Consider the following 23,453-nt stretch of genomic DNA (forward strand, 5'->3'; position numbering starts at 1 on the left):
AGGCCTATAACCTATAATGCCTGTATTTATTATTTCAAAACTGTTAAACAGTTGTAGGTCTTCAAGTTAACTATATTGTATTAATGTTGGCCCATACATTATTGTTGGAATAAAGATTTCATTGATAAAAACATGCTGCATTTTGTATTTTCTACCAACGGGAATTTCAATAGAAAAAAGTAAATGATTAATCGATAATTGATCGATAACTCTAGCGATGCTCGATCAAGGAAATTTCTTCAAATGCCCATCCCTAATCACGATTGGTTGAATGTTTATGTATTTTTCATATACTATGTGTACTTTTCGGTACACTTGAACAGACAAGTTACGGACGCGTTATCGGAAGGCTGTTCCTTTACCGGAATGCTGGGAATGTCGCTCCAGAATAAGAGGTGGTACCCAGTATTTGTATGCAGCGCGGTGTGTTCCGCTGTGATTGGATTCAGACGGTCGTGGCCCTGATTAAGGAGCATCGATCCCAGCTGCTGGCGCTGGTGGGGTCGGACTCACGGCTGCGTGTGTGTCCTTGTAGCGGACACGCATGCATACACATACACACATGTGGGCCTACATAGGTGCTCACACACACATGCATACTTTCCCACCCAAGCAGACTGCTGTGGGGTCTGTTATCACCTGTAATTGGCTAAACTTACAGCGGCGTAATTTCGCCACAAGGAAGTTCTGCTAGAAGCGAGAGGAGGAGGAGGACGCTTCTGATGAGCAGCCCATCTGATCACACACACACACACACACACACACACACACACACAGGTACACACACACACACACACACAGGTACACACACACACACACACACACACACAGGTACACACACACACACACACACTTCCCCCTTCTGCTCGTTGCTATGGCAACATCTGGCTCACGGCCACACTCGGTCCTCCCCACGTGACCCCCGCTGTTCCAGAACAGGGAGGGGGGGGCTGCCAATACCTTGGCAAGAGAGATGCGTCCTTTCACCAGGTATTGGTTCAGAAATACTGTGAACTTGGTGTCACCTTCCCTTTCTCGCAATGTCCAACGAGCCGACAGCTCCTCTCCCCCTCTCCCTCCTCTCCTCCCTCCCCGTTGGTCGTCCTTCCCGTCGTCGTGGTTCTGCCCGTGACCGCTCTCTCGACGTTGGGTCTTGCTCTGTGTTTAGTGTGATGAGTCGGGGTGGATGGCGCCGCGATGCTCGCCAAGGTTTTGCGCAGGGCCGGAGCTCACCGCTCGGGTGTGAGCGCTCTGATTGGAAACTCGACCCACTTGAGTTCCCTGAAGACACACAGCCTTGGGTTTTAAGTGCAGCGGGGCAAAGTGGTAGGATTATATCTTGAGCAGCCATGGGTAAGGCGTGGATTTGCAGACTGGCTTCATTCACACCGTCGGCCCCGGTAACAGTTTGGTGCGAAGCCCAAATAAAAGGTTAACCTCATCTTAGAAAGAGGAAAAGACTGGACCTTTCCAGGGGGGCTGGAGGCCCCCCAGCCGGGGTCGTTCAGCACGGCGGGGGACCACAGGTCAGTCCTGTTATTCCTCATAATTGCTGGTTGTCAGAATCCATTAGAGCAGCAGAGGCTGCAGCTCTGGGGACCACCGGGAGGGAGGAGAGAGACCCTGATTAAACACTGGACTCTCCCACTCTGACCTACTGTAGGGGACCCCGGAGGGGGGAGGAAGGAGGGAGGGAGGAGGGAGGAGAGAGGCCCTGATTAAACACTGGACTCTCCCACTCTGACCTACTGTAGGGGACCCCGGAGGGGGGAGGAAGGAGGGAGGGAGGAGGGAGGAGAGAGGCCCTGATTAAACACTGGACTCTCCCACTCTGACCTACTGTAGGGGACCCCGGAGGGGGGAGGGAGGGAGGGAGGGAGGGAGGGAGGAGAGAGGAGAGAGGCCCTGATTAAACACTGGACTCTCCCACTATGACCTACTGTAGGGGACCCCGGAGGGAGGAGGAGGAGGAGGTGGGAGGAGAGAGACCCTGAATAAGCACAGACTCTGACCTACTGTGGGGGACCCCCTAGGCGGGAGGTTGGGGTGGGTTTTGTTGAGCTAATTGCTTCTGGCAACGAGCTAATGGCTTCACCTGGAGCCCCGTACACCCAGCTGGTCCAGCCCCCAAGGGTCCCCTCACCCCCCTCACCCTTGCCTCTTCCCTGGGTCTTATAGGTCTTCAATATTTAATTTCTCATTTAGTTCTCTGATTCCACTCTGCTTGTCTGTGTGTCTGTGTGTCTGTGTGTCTGTCTGTCTGTCATGCACAGAGCAGCCAATATATATATTTTTTGGATGTACTGACTCAACTCACTTGATCAGAGTTCACCTCACAATTATTGTATGTTGTACATCCTGGCACTTAAAGATAGTACCTAGCGTCGTGTTGCATACGGGGAATGGGGTCGATGGGATAAATGGGAGCAATGGGAGTGATTGTTAGTGCTTGGCACTTGGCTCTCGGAACATCCTTACTGCACCGACGGCGATATATCGTTGTCTATCTTTCTTCTGACAGACGTTCTTATTGTAAGTGGCCTTTGGTAAACGTGTCCGCTACATGTAAATGTGCTGTGATGTCACACAGGAGGGGTGGACACCTGGCAGTGTCTCAGGACAGCCCTGTGTGTGGGTGACCCTCACCGTGACGTCTGTCTTCCCTCCCCTCTCCAGAACGTGATCTTCCCGGGGGCCGGGGACGAGGGTCTGCACGAGTACAAGTCGGTCATCTACTACCAGGTCAAGCAGCCGCGCTGGTTTGAAACCATCAAGGTGCGTGGGTACTGGGAGAGCGATGGCCAACGCATACAGGACGTCCTTCTGCATGTTTTCATTTGGAGTTGTTTTTTTTTTCCGTTGCGTTTTGAATATATTTTTATATCTTTGACACGCAGACACTCTCTCGCTTACTCACTCACTCACTCACTCACTCACTCACTCACCCATTCACTCTCTTACACTCTCATTCTCTCTCTCACTCACTCACCCATTCACTCTCTTACACTCTCATTCTCTCTCACTCACTCACTCGCTCACTCACCCATTCACTCTCTTACACTCTCATTCTCTCTCTCACTCACTCACTCACTCACTCGCTTACTCATTCTCTCACTCACTCACTCACTCACTCACCCATTCACTCTCTTACACTCTCATTCTCTCTCACTCACTCACTCACTCACTCACCCATTCACTCTCTTACACTCATTCTCTCTCTCACTCACTCACTCACTCATTCTCTCACTCACTCACTCACCCATTCACTCTCATTCTCTCATTCTCTCTCTCACTCACTCACTCACTCACTCACTCACTCATTCACCCATTCACTCTCTTACACTCTCACTCTCTCACTCACTCACTCACTCTCTCACTCACTCTCTCACTCACCCATTCACTCTCTTACACTCTCACTCTCTCACTCACTCACTCACTCTCTCACTCACTCTCTCACTTACTCATTCTCTCACTCACTCTCTCACTCACTCACTCACTCTCTTACACTCTCTCTCTAACTCACTCACTCTCTCTTAATCACTCACTCCCCCACTCTCTCTCTTCTAAGCAGACGATTTGTCAGTATTTTTTCCTCAATGGGGCCGGCCCTCTGTCAACATGATCCCGGGGTGTTTTGCTGTGTTGACTCTGGCGCTGGGCTCACACGGCTCCCCTCTCGTGTCCCCAGGTGGCCATCCCCATCGAGGACGTGAACCGCAGCCACCTGCGCTTCACCTTCCGCCACCGCTCCTCCCAGGACTGTGAGTACACACGCAGCGCCGCCGTGTGAATGGCCATCATCGCGGCCCGCCACTCTACCCCCCGACACACACGATGGACGACGGCCATTCACAGCAGAGGCGTCGCACTATGATACATGAATAGGAGGCACACGCACGCCATCCCTCCCCCTCATGTCTCTCACTCTCCCTACCCCCCTCTTTCTCTCACTCTCTCCCCGTCTGTCTTCATTTCTGTCTCTCTCCTCTCTCTGTCTCCCTTTCCCTCCCTCCCTCCCTCCCTCCCTCCCTCCCTCACATTAACCAGTGCTAATAGCCCACCGTACATCAGGTGCCATCGGTTAAGGGGCCTGTCCCCCCTCCAGATGGCCGGGGAGAATCACCTACTGACGGTCCCCTTCTGTTAGTCTGAGGACTGCAGGGACAGCAGGGCCACCCATCAGGCCAGCAGCATCCTTCAGCATTTAGCTAAACGGTTCATTTAAAATTTTATACACCTCCGGGGGGGTGACCTCGTAGACCCAGGGAGGGGGCGTGGCCTGGTGGACCCAGGGAGGGGGCGTGGCCTGGTGGACCCAGGGAGGGGGCGTGGCCTGGTGGACCCAGGGTGGGGGCGTGGCCTGGTGGACCCAGGGAGGGGGCGTGGCCTGGTGGACCCAGGGAGGGGGCGTGGCCTGGTGGACCCAGGGTGGGGCCGTGGCCTGGTGGACCCTGGGAGGGGGCGTGGCCTGGTGGACCCAGAGAGGGGGCGTGGCCTGGTGGACCCAGAGAGGGGGCGTGGCCTGGTGGACCCAGAGAGGGGGCGTGGCCTGGTGGATCCAGGGTGGGGGCGTGGCCTGGTGGACCCAGGGAGGGGGCGTGGCCTGGTGGACCCAGGGAGGGGGCGTGGCCTGGTGGACCCAGGGAGGGGGCGTGGCCTGGTGGACCCAGAGCGCCATGTGTTGAGTCTGTGTTGTCCCAATAGCAGCAGGCCCCCCCCTGCCCATGTTGTCTCACCGGCAGAAGGTGCACCCCCCTCCCCGCCCCCCCCCACAGCCTTGTTGTCCCACCAGCAGCAGGCCCGCAGCTCCGGGGCTGCTGGGAGATTAATGTCTATTTATTCATTTTTCCTCCGGAAAGTCTGTCAGCAGCACCGCTCCCCGACGGGGAGAGCAATCCATTACCCCCGCCGCCGCGCAAGGTGTTCCTCGACAGGAAGAGAAAGCATCACTATTAGCGTAAATATATATAGATATAATATATTGAGACCGCTTTTAAAAGGCAATCTGCAATGCAGCGCTTTTCGGCGAAACTCTGTTCATTGCGGTGCCGGCTGGGGGGTACGGGTGGGAGGGGGAGAAACTGAGTCAACACAAACCTCCGCCCGCAGAGAGCCTCGCTCCACCCTGGGCCTCCACCCCCCCATAGCGGCAGCTCCCTGGCAGAGACAGATGCACTCACTCCTCCCCGCTATGGGAGCGGGTGAATCGCTGTACTCTGGCTGTGAGAACGTCCTCTACGAGGAACCAGCGGAGCCAGCGGAACCTGGAGGAGGTCCTGAAGGCATGAGGCGGACCCGGGAAGAAACGGGAGGTAAGGGAGGGAACGGTTCTGTGGAGCGGGGCGTTCGACCGAGTCCACGTGCGTCCGCGATGACGCTGGCCAGCGAGCGCTCTGACGGCGTCTTCGGCAGTGAGGCCGCGTCTCGTTGAGCTGGTGCACCAGACGTCCCTCAAAGGCCACGCCCGTGTTGGCTTTGATCTGGCGCTGCTGCCTCTGTGTGCTCGGGGTTTGGATGTTGTACAGCAGACGTAGCTCAGAGCCCAGGCACTGTGGAGCTCACCTCTGTGAGTCTGCTGGAGTCTGGGTGGTGTAGAGAAGACGTAGCACTATGGAGGGCCTCTGACGCTCACCCTGAATCTGCTGGTGTCTGGGTGGTGTAGACGTTGAGCTATGGAGGAACCGTGACTCTCACCTCTGTGATTCTGGTGGTGTAGACTCTAGAGCACCTCTGTGATTCAGCCGGTGTCTGGGTGGTGTAGCCATAGCACTACGGAGGTACCGTGTCCCTGCAGCCGTCTCCCCGCCGTCCCTCATCAGGCCTGACGGCTGCCCCCGTTAATGACAAAAGTGTACTTCCTGTTCTCTGTGTCGTCCGGGCCGTCCTCCTCCACCTCCAGAAAGGGGGGGGGGGGGGGGTTGGGCAGGTCGTTAGGTCGTTAGACAGCGGTGGTGGATGGGGGGTCGTTGGACAGGAGACGAGGACCCGAGCCGACAGCCCCGGCCTTCCGGAGTGCGGGTCAGGTGGCCCACTGGGGCCGACTCTGGAACAAGAACAAAAAGAAGCCTCCTTCTTGTCTTTGGAGGTCGCTGCATACATTTCCCTCCATGGGGGTCGCGTGGCGTCTCTCCGTGCCCCTCCACCGGTGTCTCTCCCCAGCGATGATTCAGGGCCAGGCCTGGGTCTCAGCGTGGTGAAGGGGGGCATTAATGCAGATGGTATGCATGGGATGTCTGGGTTGAATCGCACCTCCGTGCGCGCGGGCGTCGGAGCCTGTTCAGCCGTGAGGATGATCTGTGCCACGCAGTACACGTGAAAGACGGGGACAGAGACCCCCTCCGCACACCTCCCTCCCTGTCTCCCCACTCCTCCCCACTCCTCTCCCAAACACACTCAGACATGCACGCACACATCGCCATGGTGCTGCGCAAACATATCGGTGTGTCACTTAACTTAACTAATGTGCAGTGCCAAGCGCTCCGTGAAATGACGCCGCTACTTATTATCTCTGCGTATAAATATTAGATTCCTTCTCCCCGTCTTACACGCTCAGCTCTTCGCGAGCGTGGCCTGGATGTTGGAGACGGAAGGTTTTACGATTCGGTTGTTTTTTCCGTGCAACGCCAGTTATTTGGATGACTCTGTAACAAACTTTTGATAAACTACTGTTTAACTCTTGAAGCCCATGATTAAAACGCATGCACAGACACAGCACACACGCACACACACACACACACACACACACACACACACACACACAGGGTAATAACAACTGGCTCTCAAATTATGGACGGCGATCGCTGTTTCATTCCAGCCATGGAAAGAACTGACCAGAAGCTGCGAAATTGAAAAAAACACCCAAATTATCACTAAGTGCCACACCACAACGTCGTGTTAAAATGCACACACGCTCACAGCTCTCCCAAGCTGTCTGCCTCCTTCCATGAGGATGACACTGAGGCCCTGTAAAGGTTATCCTGAGGGGCTGACTAAGCAGTAACACAAGAGGAATCGCAATCTACTGGTTGGTTTTTCCAAGGACTTTCCTCTGGACTCATCACTTCGGCCTGATATTGCGCCTAGTCTGGTCCCTAACTCCAGCTGTGAGCTGCAACACCTCCGTACATTAACTCACACGTCGCTGGTAATGGGAGAGAGAACCCATAACCTCTCGGCTGGGGTTATAGCCACTACACTCCCCCGTTGTTCCTCTGTCTCTCCCTGGGGTTCGGCTTCAGTTCTAACCCTTGTGATCTCTGTCTCTCTCTGTCCCCCCCCTCTCTCTCTCTCTGTCCCCCCCCCCTCTCTCTCTCTCTGTCCCCCCCCCCCTCTCTCTCTCTCTGTCCCCCCCCTCTCTCTCTCTGTCCCCCCCACTCTCTCTCTCTCTGTCCCCCCCCTCTCTCTCTCTGTCCCCCCCTCTCCCTCTCTCTGTCCCCCTCTCTCTCTCTCTCTCTCTCTCTCTGTCTCTCTGTCTCTCTCTCTCTCTCTCTCTGTCCCCCTCTCTCTCGCTCTCTCTCTCTCTGTCTCTCTCTCTCTCTGTCCCTCTCTCTCTCTCTCTCTCTCTCTCTCTCTCTCTCTCTCTCTCTCTCTCTCTCTCTCTCTCTCTCTCTCTCTCTCTCTCTCTGTCTCTCTCTCTCTCTCTCTCTGTCCTCCCTCTCTCTCTCTCTCTCTCTCTCTCTCTCTGTCCCTCTCTCTCTCTCTCTCTGTCCCCCTCTCTCTCTCTCTCTCTCTCTCTCTCTCTCTCTCTCTCTCTCTCTCTCTCTCTCTCTCTCTCTCTCTCTCTCTCTCCCGCAGCCAAAGACAAATCGGAGAAGATCTTTGCCCTGTCCTTCGTGAAGCTAATGCGCTACGACGGCACCACGCTCAGGGATGGCGAGCACGACCTCATCGTGTACAAGGTAATCCATCCCATAATCCATTACGGTCCGGGTCGCTCCGGATCTCCGGCCGTCAGCCCCGACCCCGCCGTCGCCCCGGTCCTGTCGCACGGCGACGTGATCACCATGGCGATGAGACGCAGTGCTGACAGTGTCCTGTTCCATTCGGGGGGGGGCGGGTGAAGGAGGCTGGACACGAGCGCGCGTGTGCGTGTGTGTGTGTGTGTGTGTGTGTGTGTGTGTGTGTGTGTGTGTGTGTGTGTGTGTGTGTGTGTGTGTGTGTGTGTGTGTGTGTGTGGCTGTCCGACTCCACCACCGATTCTCTGTGTATCTTCATATGTGTCTTGATGCTTCTTGTCTGTTCATCATTCTTAATCAAAGGGATGACCTGAGAATTCAGGAGCTGATTTACAATTAACTCTGAATCTCGTTTGCCTTCTGCTGCAGTATTTCTTGCCAGCTGGCTATCGGTGATGTCTTTTCGTTTTTCTATTTCTGCTTCCAATAATGGATGTTCATTAACGAAGCCCTTGGTTTACTGTCTTCATTCGTCAATTAAATATTTAAGACAAATATAGCCCCCTAAAAATTTGGGTTGTCGCTAATATTGTTCATAATAAACTAAGCTTCTCTTTGTTTTTGTTGTAAAGCAGTGAGCTGCACTGATATAACGCTAAGGACCAGCTGTGTCCTCCGTCCCATCCCCCTCCCCCACCTCCTTCTGCGGCAGGCGGAGGCCAAGAAGCTGGAGGAGCTGTCCCTGTACCTGAACCTGCCCGCCACCAAGCTGGAGCTGGAGGAGAAGGGCTACCTGGCCACGGGCAAGAGCAACCACAACCTGGGCAACTGCACCATCAGCAAGGACTCCTTCCAGATCGCCACGCTGGTCTGCTCCACCAAGCTCACCCAGAACGGTACGTCTTAAAACTGTTCAGCGCTAACCCTGGTGAAGCGGCCCCCCTTAGCTCAAACTTCAAACTTCGTTTGAACTAAGTTTAAAGTTTTTTATTGGTCACATGTTACACAGGTCACAAAAAATAGCATTTTACATAAAGTGAAATTAAAAAAGGGTTATCATTCTGTCACTGTGCAAACTCCTAGAACCTGATTAAATAATAGATAATAATAATTAAAAAAAAGACATCCCTCAATGAGGTGGTGATATAAAAATGAATAAATGGTATGTAATATAAAAGTGCCTGGAAAATTGTGCAAAAAGTGCCGGTTATAGTCCACTGGAATTAAGCAGTCTGACTGCCTGCGGAAAGAAGCTCCGCCTCAGTTCCCTAGCATGGAATCCGGCACCGAGAGCCCTTAACGTGGGGGTTTGGGGCATACCACCCCTCATCCACTGCCAGCTTGCCAGCAGCAGGGCTGCTGCAGAACGCTCTCAACCCACCGGCTGTCACCAGCCAGACCGTAATGGTCCAGCTGCGGCCGTTGGAGTGAGGGATGTGTAACTAGTGTGATGGTTAGTGCTGCTGCCGGGCGGCCAGGTCCTGGACTGGCGTTGGAGCAAGGCACACATCGATTTGTAATTGTTGCTTCAGAGAGGCTGGCGAGAGGAATCTGGCTTTTGCGCGCGGATTTCATTCCTGGCAATGCATCAGTGAATTCCACGACAGATTGCCCGGCTAATGTAGTTAAAATAGCCATAGCTTGCTCACTTTCAACCGAAAATGCTTTTACAATTACATTTACATTGAGGGCATTTAGCAGACGCTTTTAACCAAAGCGACTTACAATAAGTACATTTGTCAGAGAAAAGAGAAACAACAATATATCTCCGTCTGTGCAGTAAGGAGGTTCATAGAACCCAGTGCCAAGCACTAACAATCGCTAGCCCATTCCCCGTATACAGCAAAGACAGCTTGGATAAGATGCTACACAATGCGAAGTAGTATTTTTAAGTGCAAGTACGTACAATAAGTGCGTAAGAAGGGTGTGGGGGGGTAAGCAGAGTCTAGGTAAACTCTGAACAGGTGGGTCTTGAGTCTCTCGCGTCTGCGTTGTTTAGGGCTAACTCGCTCGGTTTAGCCCCCGCCACCAGCGAGCGCTGGAGGTTGACTTGTTCCCGGACCCTTCTGCTCTATAGACCCGTCCTCCTCCTCCTCCTCTGTCTTCCTCGCTCCCTCAGCAGAAACGCCGGGCGGGCAGATGGCTTCACGCCTCCCAGTTGATCTTTTTCTTTATTATTACCTTTTAATACCGTTAATGTGCCCGCGGAGAGTTTCCCTACGGCCTGCGGGGAGGAACCGATCCGCGCTGACTAAGCCCTGACTGATCCCTCCTTGGCCCATCGCTCAGGGATTAGGACGTCTCTCTGCACGGCATAAACACACTTGTAAACTCCCAGTGCCATCGAATCACAACATGGCCACCACTGCAGCAGCCTCTCTCTCTCTCCGCGGTTCAGCCGTGGGTCAAACCCTCTTGTGGGAGGGCTCTCCCGTGCCACGGGTCACAGTGGGGCCAAACTGCCATGGACAGAGAGAGCACACTGCTCCGCTCACCTCTTCGTGAACCTGCGCATTCGTTCATCTCGCCAACCCCCTCGTTCAAGACGCATCAAAATATATGGGAAGTGGAATAAAAAATGGCCACATTTTTATCACCAGCCAAAGTACAACGATGACAGCCCCAAGTGCGTTCTCCGTGACACATGAGCCACTCTGGGTGGCACCGGGAGCCCATTGTGTTGTGGCGAAGGCTTTGGCTGGAGAGCGGGACTGCAGTGGCGGCCCATTCCCCATTCATGGCCAGGCGGCCCGCCCCCCCCCCCCCCCCCCCCAGGGAGGCTGTGTGCGGAGCGGCTGGCTCCCCTCCAGCCCGGGATGCACAGTCCCCTCTCTCGTTAGGCTGCTCGCTGAGACATCATCATCTTCATCGCTCGGATGACTTGCTCAGCCGTTGCCGGGGCCTTTTTGGTGTTGCTCCGGGAGGGAGGAGGAGGAGGAGGCTTCAGGGGCGGTGGAGGAGGAGGAGGAGGAGGAGGCTTCAGGGGTGGTGGAGGAGGAGGAGGAGGAGAAGGAGGAGGAAGAGGAGGCTTTAGGGGTGGTGGAGGTGATGGACGAAGAGGAGACGGAGGAGGAGGAGGATTCTGGGGTAGAGGAGGAAGAGGAAGAAGAGGAGGAGGAGGAGGAGGAGGCTTCAGGGGTGGTGGAGGTGATGGACGAAGAGGAGGTGGAGGAGGAGGAGGAGGAGGAGGAGTGCCGTGGCGGAGGAAGAGGAGGTGGAGGGAGCAGGCGGGAGAGAGACGTGGCAGCCTAGTAGGCGGAGATCCGGGTGGACCAAGGACAGATTCCCTGCAGTCTGAGGAGTTGAACTTAAATGAATTGTCTCGCTGGGTCCCAGAGGGCGTGTCACCTCTCCTTATTATCCACCGGGGCGCATTCGGATATTTAAATAATTGGAAGGCACATTAAAACCGGCGTATAAAGAGCGAATTACCGAGGAACCTCGGTGTGCAACGTTGATGTGTGGGTGGGGGCGCGTGTGTGCTTGTGCGTCCGTGCGCGGGTGTGTGTGTGTGTGGGTGGGTGTAGGTAGGTGCGTGTAGCTGTGTGTGTGTGTGTGTGTGTGTGTGTGTGTGCGTGGGAAAGTGCGTGCGTGTGTGAGGCCGCACATGTGCAGTCCAGTCACATAGTCGATGCAGCAGCAGAGTGCAGCATGCACCTCTCTTCCTGAGAAGCTCTTCAGTGCGAAGCTGCTGCTGTGGCCGTGAGACCTCAGAGACGCACAACTTTACGCCGTTAGCAGTGCTCCACACACACGCACAGACACAAGCACACACTCAAACACGCACACACACACACTCGAACACACACACACACTATAATTTATCTCACCGTGTTTCTTCCCCTCAGTATGAAAGCCTTGAGTCAGCTCTGTGTTTCCTCCGTATTGATCTGGCACCGCTCTGGTTTTCTCACAGCCTTTCTGAGGCTTTAATGTGGTTAACAAATGTAAATACATACGTCTCTGGTGCTCTAAGTGTGTGTGTGTGTGTGTATGTGTGTGTGTGTGTGTGTGTGAGATGTCACAGGAGGCCTGAGATGGGCCCGGGCTAGTTCTCTGAGACGAGGGCCAGAATAGTTCCTCTCTGGAGGTGTGATGATATGTTCATATGCAGGGTTGACTCATCTTCCTGAACCCAGGGGAAGTCTTGGTTCATCATGATTTTGTGTCTCTCCTTCTCTCCCCTGCCTACCATCTCCCTCTCTCTGTCTCGGTCTCTCTCTCCCTCTCGCTCGCCTTCTCTCTATCTTGTTTCCTGTCTCACTCTCTCTCTCTCCTGCTTGCTTTCTCTCCCTCTTAATTGCTCTCAATCTTGCTTTCTCTCTTGCTTTCTGTCTCCCTCTCTCTCTCCTGCTTGCTTGCTATATCTCCCTCTCTCCTGATTGTTGTATGTGTGTCTATCTCTTTCTGCTGCTTGTTGTTTATCTCTCTCTCTCTCTCTCCTGCTTGCTGTTTATCTCTCTCTCTCCCCTGCTTGCTGTGTATCTCTCTCTCTCCCCTGCTTGCTGTCTGTGTCTCTCCCCTTCAGTGCTCAGGGGGTGGTGGGAGCAGCAGAAGTTCTCCCCTGCCGCTGAGGCCAGATCAGATTAGAGGGCTCTCCAACTAGCCACTGACACAGATTAGCTTTGAAGTGGTCTCCCACACCACTTCACAGGCCTGCCCATAAGCCCGACGCAAACTCTGTCTGGAAAACGCACTGCAGCAGGGAGCCTGGGGTACGGGGGGGCTGCTCTTCGACCATACACCTCTCTTTCTCGCTGTCCATCTGTAATGTCTGCCCAGCTGGGCTCGTCCCGGAGGATCCAGCGGCACGTGCTGGCGGTTTTACCCAGTATGCACCGCTCCCACGGCAGATCAGACCCACCTCCCCAGACTGCGCTGGGTAAACCTGAGAGCGCCGGGTGTTTGAGTGGAAATAAAGGTGCAACGTGCGCACGCGGTGTGTGATTGTGTGTGTGCGTACGTGTCTGGATGTGTTTGTGTCTTCCGTCCTCCGTGGGTATATGTGGGCCGTGCACACTGGGTGTGTGTGTGTGTGTGTGTGTGTGTGTGTGTGTGTGTGTGTGTGTGTGTCTCCATGTCCATGGATATATGCGGGCCGACTGTGATTGTGTCTGCCGTTCTCCGTGGGTATATGCGGGCCGCCCCAACGCTGGGGGAAAGGTTGAGTTGTTTTAATAACGAACCGTCTGAGCGCGGAGCCGGCTGACAGCAGTGTTTTATTAAAAACCTGGAGGCGTCCTCTTAAAGACCCGCGCCCAAATACCTCTCTCTCAGCCCGTCTCGCTCGCACACCCCCTCACTCACTCTCTCACTCGCTCCCTCACTCACTCTCTCACTCACTCTCTCAATCTCTCTCTTCTGAGCCCCTCTCCCGTGCTGTTGTTGGGTCTCTCTCTCTCACTCCGACTCATCCATCAAGGCGTGCGTCGTCTCTGCGACGGTGACGGCATACAGTCGCAGAGACCCTTCAGCATATCTTCAATAGGATGTTGATCCTCTTTGTGTGTGTGTGTGTGTGTGTGTGTGTGTGTGCACGTGACAGACAATAGGACATGCCATTCCAACACAGTTCTTCTGCCCCGTGCGCCAACATGTTTACCTGCGTGTTGTAACGGTGTCGTTCAGCTCCTTTCCCCTCCACCCCCCCCTCCCCCCCCCCCCAGCTAAACCTCCTCTCTGCTAGACGTACAGTACGCTGTGCCAAGTCCTGTCGTTTGAATAAGCCAAGAAACAACAACACTAAACCAACACCTGTCACTTTATAGCCACTAAAGACTGCCTGGTCACACACACGTACACACAAACCCACACGGACAGTTACACACACGCATACACAAGCACGCACGCACGCACGGGCACACACACGCTCACACACGCACACTCACTCACACGGACAAACACACGCACGCACGTTCGCTCACACGGACACACATACACACAGACACGTCCCTTCAGGAGGCAAATAGCTTATTTTATTTAATGAAGCTAGACTCATGCAGACTGTTGCCTGGGCAATGAGAAGCCTTATGTGAAGTGGTCTCACTGAGGGGGCTCTGGTTTGAAGGTGGGGTCCGCAACCCACGCACGCACACACATACACTTACACATGTTCACACACAGACGCGTACACACAAATATTCCAAGGAGGAGATTAACAAATATCATCCTTGACGTGGGAATCCATTTTTTTGTTCCCATCTATTCTCAGACTCTACCTCACCTCCACACCTACACCCTGCAATAAGCTGCTGCTGCTAGAAAACATTTCACTGCGGAACTCAATCGGATCAGAAGAAAGCTCGGCAAATGTTTTCGGTTTTAGCCGACATAATTAGCCCACGCTGCTAAATCAGGACATGGCTGAGATCAATGGCTGACGGCTGGTGAATACTAAACGCCCGCTGAATACAAGGTGATTACACGGTGAAGACTGAATGCTGCCCCCCCGACACTGGCAAATTCATCCTCAGAGGGATTTCAAAACATGATTTGGGAAAGTTTCATCTGGCGGCGGATGGTGTAGATGAAATACACGGTCATTTGTTTATCTCGGAAGGTTCCTCCTCTGGTTTTGTTTCTCGCTATGGAGGTAATTTGCCGCGACTCAACCCACCTTGTTATATTTGTTTTTAATGGCAGGAAACAAACTGCCTCCATCTTGAAGGGGGTAATGTGCTTCCCTCGCACGCAGAAGGAGTTCACTGGGGAATATACCAGAATGTAAAAGGCAAAAACCTGAGAATATATTTGTGCTGAAAATGTGTTGGTTTCCTGGTGTGTAGAACGGTCCGTACCTCGAGCAACTGTCCTTTAAGTGGCGAGTCCGAGGTATTCCAAGAAGTCCGCTGTGAACGTGAGAAGGCAGAAACACGTCTGTGGTGAAATCCCAAAACAAACCCTCGCTGTACTACCTCAGCGCGGTGTTCAGGCAGGGATGAGTTCAGGGCTCGGTATCCCACTTCCAGGGATGGGTTTTCTCGCCGTGTTTCAGTTAACACTTCGGAATCACCAATCTTCAAATGTTTTACTGACAAAAGAATTCCAGGGTGGAAGTGGGCGGGGATGATCAATCTCCTACCCCCTCTGTCCCCGGTGTCTCTGTGTGTGTTTGAGTCTGCATCCCCTTCGGCCCAGTAAGACCGCCATCAGCCTGAGGATGGAGCCCACCTCACTCCCCCCATCCCTCCAGAGGCCTGTGGGGGGGTGGGGGTGCTGACGGCTGATAACCCAGAGCCACGCTGTGTTCATTCAAACCCGTGTGATCTGATACCCGATGAAACTAAAAAGGTTCACGCTCGCTCAATGTGTGAGTCTTTACGGGGTAATCAGCATATCCCCCCCCCCCCCCCGTCCTCTCCATGTTCCACATTCAGGGCATGTCCCCCCCCACCTCATGCCTACTCGTGTACAGATCGAGCGGGGAGGAAATGCAGAAGGCTTTCCCCCCCGATTGATCCCGACGGATGGACTGGGGTGCAGGGGCGTTGCGGCGCCCTAACTAATTGAACTGGATGTTTTGAGCCCCCCCTGCCTCTGCAACATGATCCCCCTGTCAGAGGTGGTCTGACTCAGCAATGCTCCCTATGAGAGTGATTCATTGCACCGCGGAGAGGCGGCGCGTCTTGAATTCAATTAGACCCCCCCCCCCTTGATTTAAATGTGAAGGGATTAAGGAGGGTCCTCTTTAGCATGAGCCTGCTCCGTAGAGAGCTGTGGTAGCACGGATGAGTGTTTAATGGAAGGAGGGGAGAAGCAACAACTGGTTCTTGTTCAGATCTGCTTTCATTTCAAGGAGCAGCAAGACTTCTCTCTCCCTCGTCTTCCCTCCTTTCTTAAGTATGTTGTTAAATTATGTTATCTTATGAATACGCTAAACCCTCTTCCCTCGAACGTCCTTTTTTTATAAGTGTAACTCTCTTCTCTCATGTGTAGAATTAACTTAGCTATTTCATATGTGAGATAAACGTTAAACTGTCTTCTCTCATGTGCAGAATTGACTTCGCTTTTTATATGAGCTAAATTATTTTCCTATGTAGAAACTAAACATACCTATTTATATGTGAACTAAACTCTCTTCTCTTATATATATTAAAAAAATGATCTTAATATGAGCTGAACTCTTTATGTATATGAATGATGAATGATGTTTTTTATTTCTGTGTCATGCCACACAAGTGGCCCATCCCACATAGGATCACAGGACACCGATAGAACTGCACAAAGCGTGTAGTACATACACAATCAAAATACACTATACAATACATTTCATCCAGCACCAAATAAACACACTTAATATAAAGAGACACATTCCTCTTAGCCCACGCCTTTCTCAATAAAGTCAGCAATCCAAAAAATTATAAAGAAAACATTTGATGGATGATCTAAACTGTAGTCTACACTTGTGTTGTCTTATATGCATATAAGACAACTTGTGTTGTCTTATTTGCTGTTGTGTTGTTTGTAATCTAACGTGTGTGTGTGTGTGTGTGTGTGTGTGTGTGTGTGTTCCAGTGGACCTGCTGGGGCTGCTGAAGTGGCGCTCCAACACCAGCCTCCTGCAGCAGAACCTCCGTCAGCTCATGAAGGTGGAGGGTGGCGAGGTGGTGAAGGTCAGTCCTCCGCCCACACTACCTCCCGTGGGGGGGGGGGTCTCCTCCGTCAGAGCACCCCCGGGGGGGGGTCGTCTTGTTTTGTTGCTCCTTTAAAGTCCTCATTGTGTCCTGAAGCTGCGGCACAAAAACACTACCAAGTTATTTTATGAAGTTCCCTTCAAACATTGTACCGAACATACGGCATATGATTAGGGCCACATGTGATTATTATTTTCGAGTTCTTACCTTAATCTCAGAATTCTGACTTTAAAGTCAGAATTCTGAAGAGTTATGTTCAATAAGTGTCATGAATTTAGAGATGCATCCGAATGCAACGAGAGCATTTGAACACACTCACCGGTTCCAACAAAAACATTTGTTGGAACAACAAATGTTGGAACAACAAATGTTTTTAGATTAAACTGGAAAGCAGAAATCTTCTAAGCCCCCGATTCTAAAGTAAACAAGAATGAAAGCCGCCGGGGTCATCTCGTAGATCTGACGCCGGCGTTCCACGTCAGAGGAGCGGATTAAGATTGTGCCGTCATTCCTGCTATAACCGGTACAACACAGACGCCGACGCCGTCCGCCAGCCGGTCGCACGAGGCCGTCTGTATCTACAACGACACTCTGGGACTGGTGCTGGGATCTCTTGGCAGCCGTCTTCGGTGTTCCAACAAGTCGGTTCCACCAGGGATCAGGTAGTTTTAAGACAGACTTGGCGTCCGCCCGGCGAGGACATCACAGCGCCCACCGGTGTGGAACCACGCCATTTTGTGCAGAATGACAGAACATTTTCAGGGAAGGTGAATCAAAGCGCGCCCGAGACAGAGAATGCTTCATTCTCCCTGGATAGATAACGTCAAACACAGCCCGGCCCAGTCAGAGTGGCACCCGTTCCTCCGACGTTCAAGGCTGTGATGAAATGCACAACCATGCTTTTTTTATCTCCTGTTTGCCCAAAACACTTCCACGGAAGCCCCTGCTTAATTTTATGGGACTGAACATTTTTAAGAGGTAACAGTTTTACATTAAAGTGTGTTTTAACGTTTCTGCTAATACCTTGTTTCTAGGACACACCGTCTCAAGCACATGAGGCCAGTAGTTGGTGTAATGCAGCCCTCAGGTTTGATTGAAGTGTTTTTTTGTTGCTCACATCCCCTGTGGACCTTCCCCCCCCCCCTTTAGTCCAACTTAGCATTTGTCTCACAGAGAGGAAGAAGGACCATCTTCGTCTGTATGGTAACCTCTGGTGATCACAATCCATGAGCAGGACGTGTCTCTGGTCTGGCCAATAACCTCCGGTGATCCCAGATCATGAGCAGGACGTCTCTGCTTTGGCATTGGTTCCATCCCTTCACCCTAGAGCCCAGAGATCTGGCACGACACGAAAAATAAAGGGGGTTGTGTTGTTTTTAACGGAGCAGAAGCACGTGGAGCGAATGAAGAGGGCTGGAGCTGTCTGTTGCTGGGCTGTAGCTGGCTCTGTTTCGGACTCAACTCTATATTTGGCTCAAAAGTTCAGAACCATGGTTTAGTGTCCCCACACAGCAGTGGGCTCTGGGCTTCAGCGGTTTACAATGTCCTCCAGGACAAGGCAAACGTTGGCGGGCGAAATGAAGATGGGGGCTTTATGAAGACGTGACTGGTTGGTTTCTATATCTGGGTACAGTCATCGACAGTTAATGTAATGAAATACAAAATGCAGCATGAACTGAGCTTGAAAATGAATTAAGTTGATAGTTTCACTCGCAGGCCTCACTGCTTAACGCGTCCGTTCGCTGTCTTAACGCTGGGAACTTTTCCATCACCATTTTATTCTTTCGCAGGAGAACGAAGAAGCACAAATGGAATAGCTGGTGTCAACAACGATTCTGTTTACCAGCGTAATAGGATTCTGAGAAGGAAATATCGCCTCATTCCGTCATGTAATGGGATAATGGTTTTCTTTTTTTTCTTTTACCAGTTTGTTGTGCCATGATTTGTTTTTCATAAATACTAAATTTCCATATATGGGCTTCAAACGGTGAATGGAGGATGCATGAGGCAGCATACCCATGCCAACATGTTGCCTAACAACAGCTCTGTAAACTAATAGCGGGCCCTTTATTGGATATTACCCCAGGCGAGTGCGCTAAGTTGTTAAAAACAGAATAAAACAGTCCTCGTATCGAATCGTCCTTGGGAGTAATAAAAACATTTCTCCGCTGTCGGCCCGCGTTCAATAATTCATGCCTGACAGAGTTTTATAATGTGGGAGTGGAGTGTGAGGTGAGGGGTTATGCTAACCTACTGCTAATGCTAAGGAGCCGCCGCGACCCCAAACGCTCCTCCTTCATACGTTATTGACGCGGTAGCCCGAACTAGCCGCCGTGTCCCAGTCGTGCCCCCAGACAACGGGGACACCCCAGAGAATGGGGACACCCTGGTCGGCTTGGGGGACACCCTATACATTGGGGCCACCCAGGCCCCAGAGAGCTGTCTCAGAGCGACCGCCAGTGTAGCTGCGCTGCGTTAGCACGGCTGGTGTTTTAACAGAGAATGTGGCCAACCCAAACAGCACAGAAAGGAGAAGGCTAGCACGTAGCCATGCGCGTTTGTTTGTCCGTCCCGATATCTTTTCTATATTTAGTCCGATAGACGAGAAAAATAGAGGAAAAAAATTTAGGATACAACAGCAGGTTGCCTCTGCTGAAGACCATAAAATTCACATAAATAATTGGCACCCTATCAAATATTCATCACCGGCGTCTTCCAGAATATATATCATCACAGGCCGACTTTTCTTCTCGAATTATTGCTTATTTTGGTTCCTTTGCCATATTATTTCCCGCTCTGCACGGCTCGCTCGCCCTGTTGTCGAGGAGAGCACATCTTTTCATGTGTATTATGGGATGTCCTTCAACCTCGCCCAGAATATTACTATTTCATTTGGAACTTGTGTTGAGTAAATAGTTAAAGTATCAAGTCTGAAATATATATTTATTACTATTAATATTATTATTGTTGCAACTTTCTCAATGCTGAATGACAGCTAGATGGTCTGTCACATTGGGTTTTGCTCCCAGATTGAGTGTTTTAGCGCGGTCATGACATGTGGAGACATAACGTATGATGATTAATACCATGCCTCGTCGTGTTTATCTCCAGTTCCTGCAGGATACCCTAGACGCCTTGTTCAACATCATGATGGAGAACTCTGACAGCGACCGGTTCGATACCCTGGTCTTCGACGCTCTGGTAAGACGAGTTGCCAAAGGGCTTGAGGCGGGCATTGTGTAGCGGGCGGGTAAAAACCCAAACGCTACAGGTACCGTTATTGTCGGGATGAGTTTCTGCTCCGGCTTTTGTCCTAATAATAGGGTGCATCGATGGACTGGTATCTGTCTGGATGCTGAGGTGAGAGCACCTTCTCTTCTGAAAGGAACCTGGTATTTTCACTCCATGAGCCTGAAATGTTCGGGGGTATTGATTATTAACCAGTCCAGGCAAGGGAGGGCGAGACAATTATCACAGGAAGAGAAATGCTCGGTAGCCATTGAGGGGTCAAGCTTTCGCTTAAAACTTCATCCATCGATTCCTCTAGCTCCCTGCAAAAACTGCAGCGGACTAACTCGTAGAAGAGGAACCGCGGGAATAAGAGAAACCATTAAAATGCAGATGATTGGTGCACATTTTATGAGGAGCGAGTTGTTTATGCACTCTTGACTTTTATCTATATCGGAAAAATCTCTTTACCCAAAGTTAGGGAAAGGGGACGATGGATTCCTCCTCCCCTGACAACGGTGACCACGATCGTCTGGTTTTGTTCCTCTCAGTGTTTCCATTAATATTTCGGTAGTTATTGAATGATGCATCTGCAGCGGTTGTCAACATTACATCCTCATACTCCTATCGTACTATTTATTTTAATAACCGCTCTTATGGGGCTTTGAATCAGGGCGTATTGATATTCTTACCGTCCTCACTGCCGGTCCAAACCAGGCTTTGTCCCAGACTGCATTGTCTGCGGTTTGTATAGAATCCATTTGGAGGCTAAAGTGCTCCCAGACAGATGTCCTCTTCTCCCCGGGGCGGCTTCTCCGGCTCTGCGGCGCTGGGGTGTGCGTTTCAAAGCGTGCCGAGTCCACACACACACACACACACATCCGTCCATGCTGCACGGAGTGGTGATGACTGAGAGGACTTCGGGCTTGAGTCTTTTGAACCTAACCCTCCTGGTATCATGAGACCTCTCTCTGTGATCTGCACCACGATGACGTCCTTGTACCTCGGCTTTACAGAGGCTACAGATCTCCTTCAGTGCTCCGCAGTAGGGAGTTGGACGTCATGATGCAGTGACTTCACTGACGGACCGTCTTCATTGACACACAGTCATTGAATAACGCTTGTTTGAGGATTGACACGAGAAGTAGAATCGGCATTTGTACATTTTAATTCAAATCACATGGACTTCAAATTAAAGTAATACTTTGTTGCTTTTAGCCTCTCTCAATCATCTGTCGACATCATCAGGACAATTATAAATGGACCTCCCTTTTTAAACAAAGAATCCGTAAAAAGTTTTATCAGAGCCCTAGAATCTCCACAGGCTTGGACCAAATCCTTTTAGCTTGTGTACGATTTCTGGGTCGTTCCTTCCTTCTCCTTCTCCGGCGTTCCGTCCATTCGGTCTTAATCCTGATGATAATAATGTCCTCTTCCTCCTGATGATAATATCCTCTTCCTCCTGATGATGATGATGTTCTCTTCCTCCTGTCCTCCTGTCTCTCTCAGGTCTTCATCATCGGGCTGATCGCCGACAGGAAGTTTCAGCATTTCAACCCCGTGCTGGAGACCTACATACGCAAGCACTTCAGCGCCACGCTCACGTACACGTGAGTCACGGAGAATCAACCCTTAATCTGGGCCAACCCCCCCCCCCGTCCAGGAGCACAGAAGAGATCAAATGGAATGGTGTGTGTGTGTGTGTGTGTGTCTTTGTACGTGTGTGTGTGTGCATGTCCCACAGGAAGCTGACCAAGGTTTTGAAGAACTACGTGGAGAACGCAGAGAAGCTGACTGAGCAGCTGCTGAAGGCCATGAAGGCTCTGGAGTACATCTTCAAGTTCATCGTCCGCTCCCGAGTCCTCTTCAACCAGTACGTGCTCTCTTTGTCTCTCACTCTTTCACCTGTTTCTCTCTCTCTCATTTACTCACTCACACTCTCTCACCCTCATGCACGCACGCCATCCCATTAGTAACAAGTTATAAATGATTAATCTTTTGAATCATAAAGAAGTTTGCTGTAGTGTTACCACTGTGTTCCGGACTCCTCCTTGCTTATTTATTCATTATTCAAACTCTGCCCAGGTCCGGTTAAATGTTTTCGGCGGCCTGAGTCCATCCAAATGAAAACATCTGGTTAATATCGGCAGGCTGTCAGTCACTCAGAACCGGTTCAGGCTGGTTCGCTGAGGTCATGATGTGTTTAATGGGCTGCAGTGGGCGCGTTACTGGGAGGCGGGGGGGAGCCGCTGGTCTCGCCTGATGGGTGTGACGAATGGCCCCGGGCTAATGGAGCGGACGGGGTCTGACTTTGATTGGGTGGTTCTATTTCTTCCATAGGCTGCGGCGAGGACACCCTGTCCCTCCGCACTGAGCGGACGCTGGCCGCTCAAGGCACCGACATCCTTTAAGATTCAATTAGCGTGTTTTGATTGATTAAAAGAAGGCAGGGCCATGACCGAGTTGTAGGGCCTCAATGTGCGGACGGTACAAACTACTCCAACTTTTCACATCCACCCCAATGCACACCACTGACTGCAGCTGGTCAACCGCACTAGTTGTAATCTTGCCTCTGTTTTCAGACCTTGGCTTCATTGTTTAAAATGCTGTGTTGGAAAGCCTATGCGAACACACACATGTCCGTTTGACCTGTGAGCGCATGGGGGTCGCAACGCACGTCCCAAGCGACCCACATTGGGTGAAACATCCCTGCGGTCGTCCCTGTTATGATGCCCGTTGTGTTGTTGTTGCTTTGTTGTTGTTTTGTTGCACTGCTGTCCGCTGGTTGGGCTGCAAGGGCAAATGTCTCGTCACCCCCAGAGAGCCGTGATGTAATCTCCAACCTTATCTAGGAGCTGGGGAATGAACAGCCCCTGCTGTTCACCCGTCAACGGTACACACTTTGTCTTTATCTTTGGCAGACCCTTAAAGGTCGTATCGGCGATGTTGGTTCACGTACCTTCTGTTGGTATTTGAAGCGAGATCCCAAGCAAACAGAGCCAGCCCGCCCCTCCCTTCTGTGTTTCGTGCATCCAGTGAAAACGATCATGAACGCAACGCATACTATTTATTTTGATATTGAGTGGTTGGTAGTACCATTTGTTTTTGTGTACGATCTCGGATTATAGGCTTAGAGATGCGTTTTTTTGACGGCCTTAATATGGGGCAGGCAGTTGGCGGATCGTGAGAAAAGATCATGTCATCATTTATGTTTCGGCCTAGAATCGCTGATACAACCTTTAAGATCCCTCTCCGACAGAACTCAAAAGCCTTCATGAACTTCATCTGGAGTAGGAGGACCTGGGTCGAGCTGCATCGGGATGTTTGCGTCCTTCAATAAACCAATAGCTAGCTTTCTCTCACAGTAACCAGCCACATGGTAGTAACCTAATTAGACCAAACACTGGTCAGTCTAACCCATTTCTTTTATTCACTTCAGTCATAATTATAATTGATTTACGTGATGCGTACAATCTGTCCCCAATTATGAAACAAAGTGATTTGACACCACTACTGTGTAATTAAAGTGAGCGTTGACTCTCGGCACAACCACAGTCATAATTAGTATTTTAAAGCTACACGGCGAGATATTATCTCTGTACCGAGCTCTAATCCAATTACCTAATTGGTTCGGTGACACGTACACTAACAATAATCTAATTGGACACGTCACAAAAAACACGGCGGCGCTCCCAGT

At 51.5% G+C, this 23,453-nt stretch overlaps 1 protein-coding gene across 1 annotated transcript in view; it reads left to right on the forward strand.

Annotated features, from left to right (window-relative positions):
* Positions 1-23,453, forward strand: part of dock1 (dedicator of cytokinesis 1) — a 186,649-nt gene that overhangs the window by 43,773 nt on the left and 119,423 nt on the right. Inside the window, exons 15-22 of the mRNA XM_079757227.1 lie at positions 2,677-2,775; positions 3,689-3,761; positions 7,795-7,898; positions 8,608-8,791; positions 16,410-16,507; positions 19,640-19,729; positions 21,266-21,366; positions 21,501-21,629. Of these exons, the coding sequence (XP_079613353.1) occupies positions 2,677-2,775; positions 3,689-3,761; positions 7,795-7,898; positions 8,608-8,791; positions 16,410-16,507; positions 19,640-19,729; positions 21,266-21,366; positions 21,501-21,629 (878 nt within the window). The remainder of the gene's footprint in view (positions 1-2,676; positions 2,776-3,688; positions 3,762-7,794; positions 7,899-8,607; positions 8,792-16,409; positions 16,508-19,639; positions 19,730-21,265; positions 21,367-21,500; positions 21,630-23,453) is intronic.

Source organism: Pollachius pollachius (genome assembly GCF_949987615.1).
Source record: "Pollachius pollachius genome assembly, chromosome: 19".
NCBI lineage: Eukaryota > Metazoa > Chordata > Actinopteri > Gadiformes > Gadidae > Pollachius > Pollachius pollachius.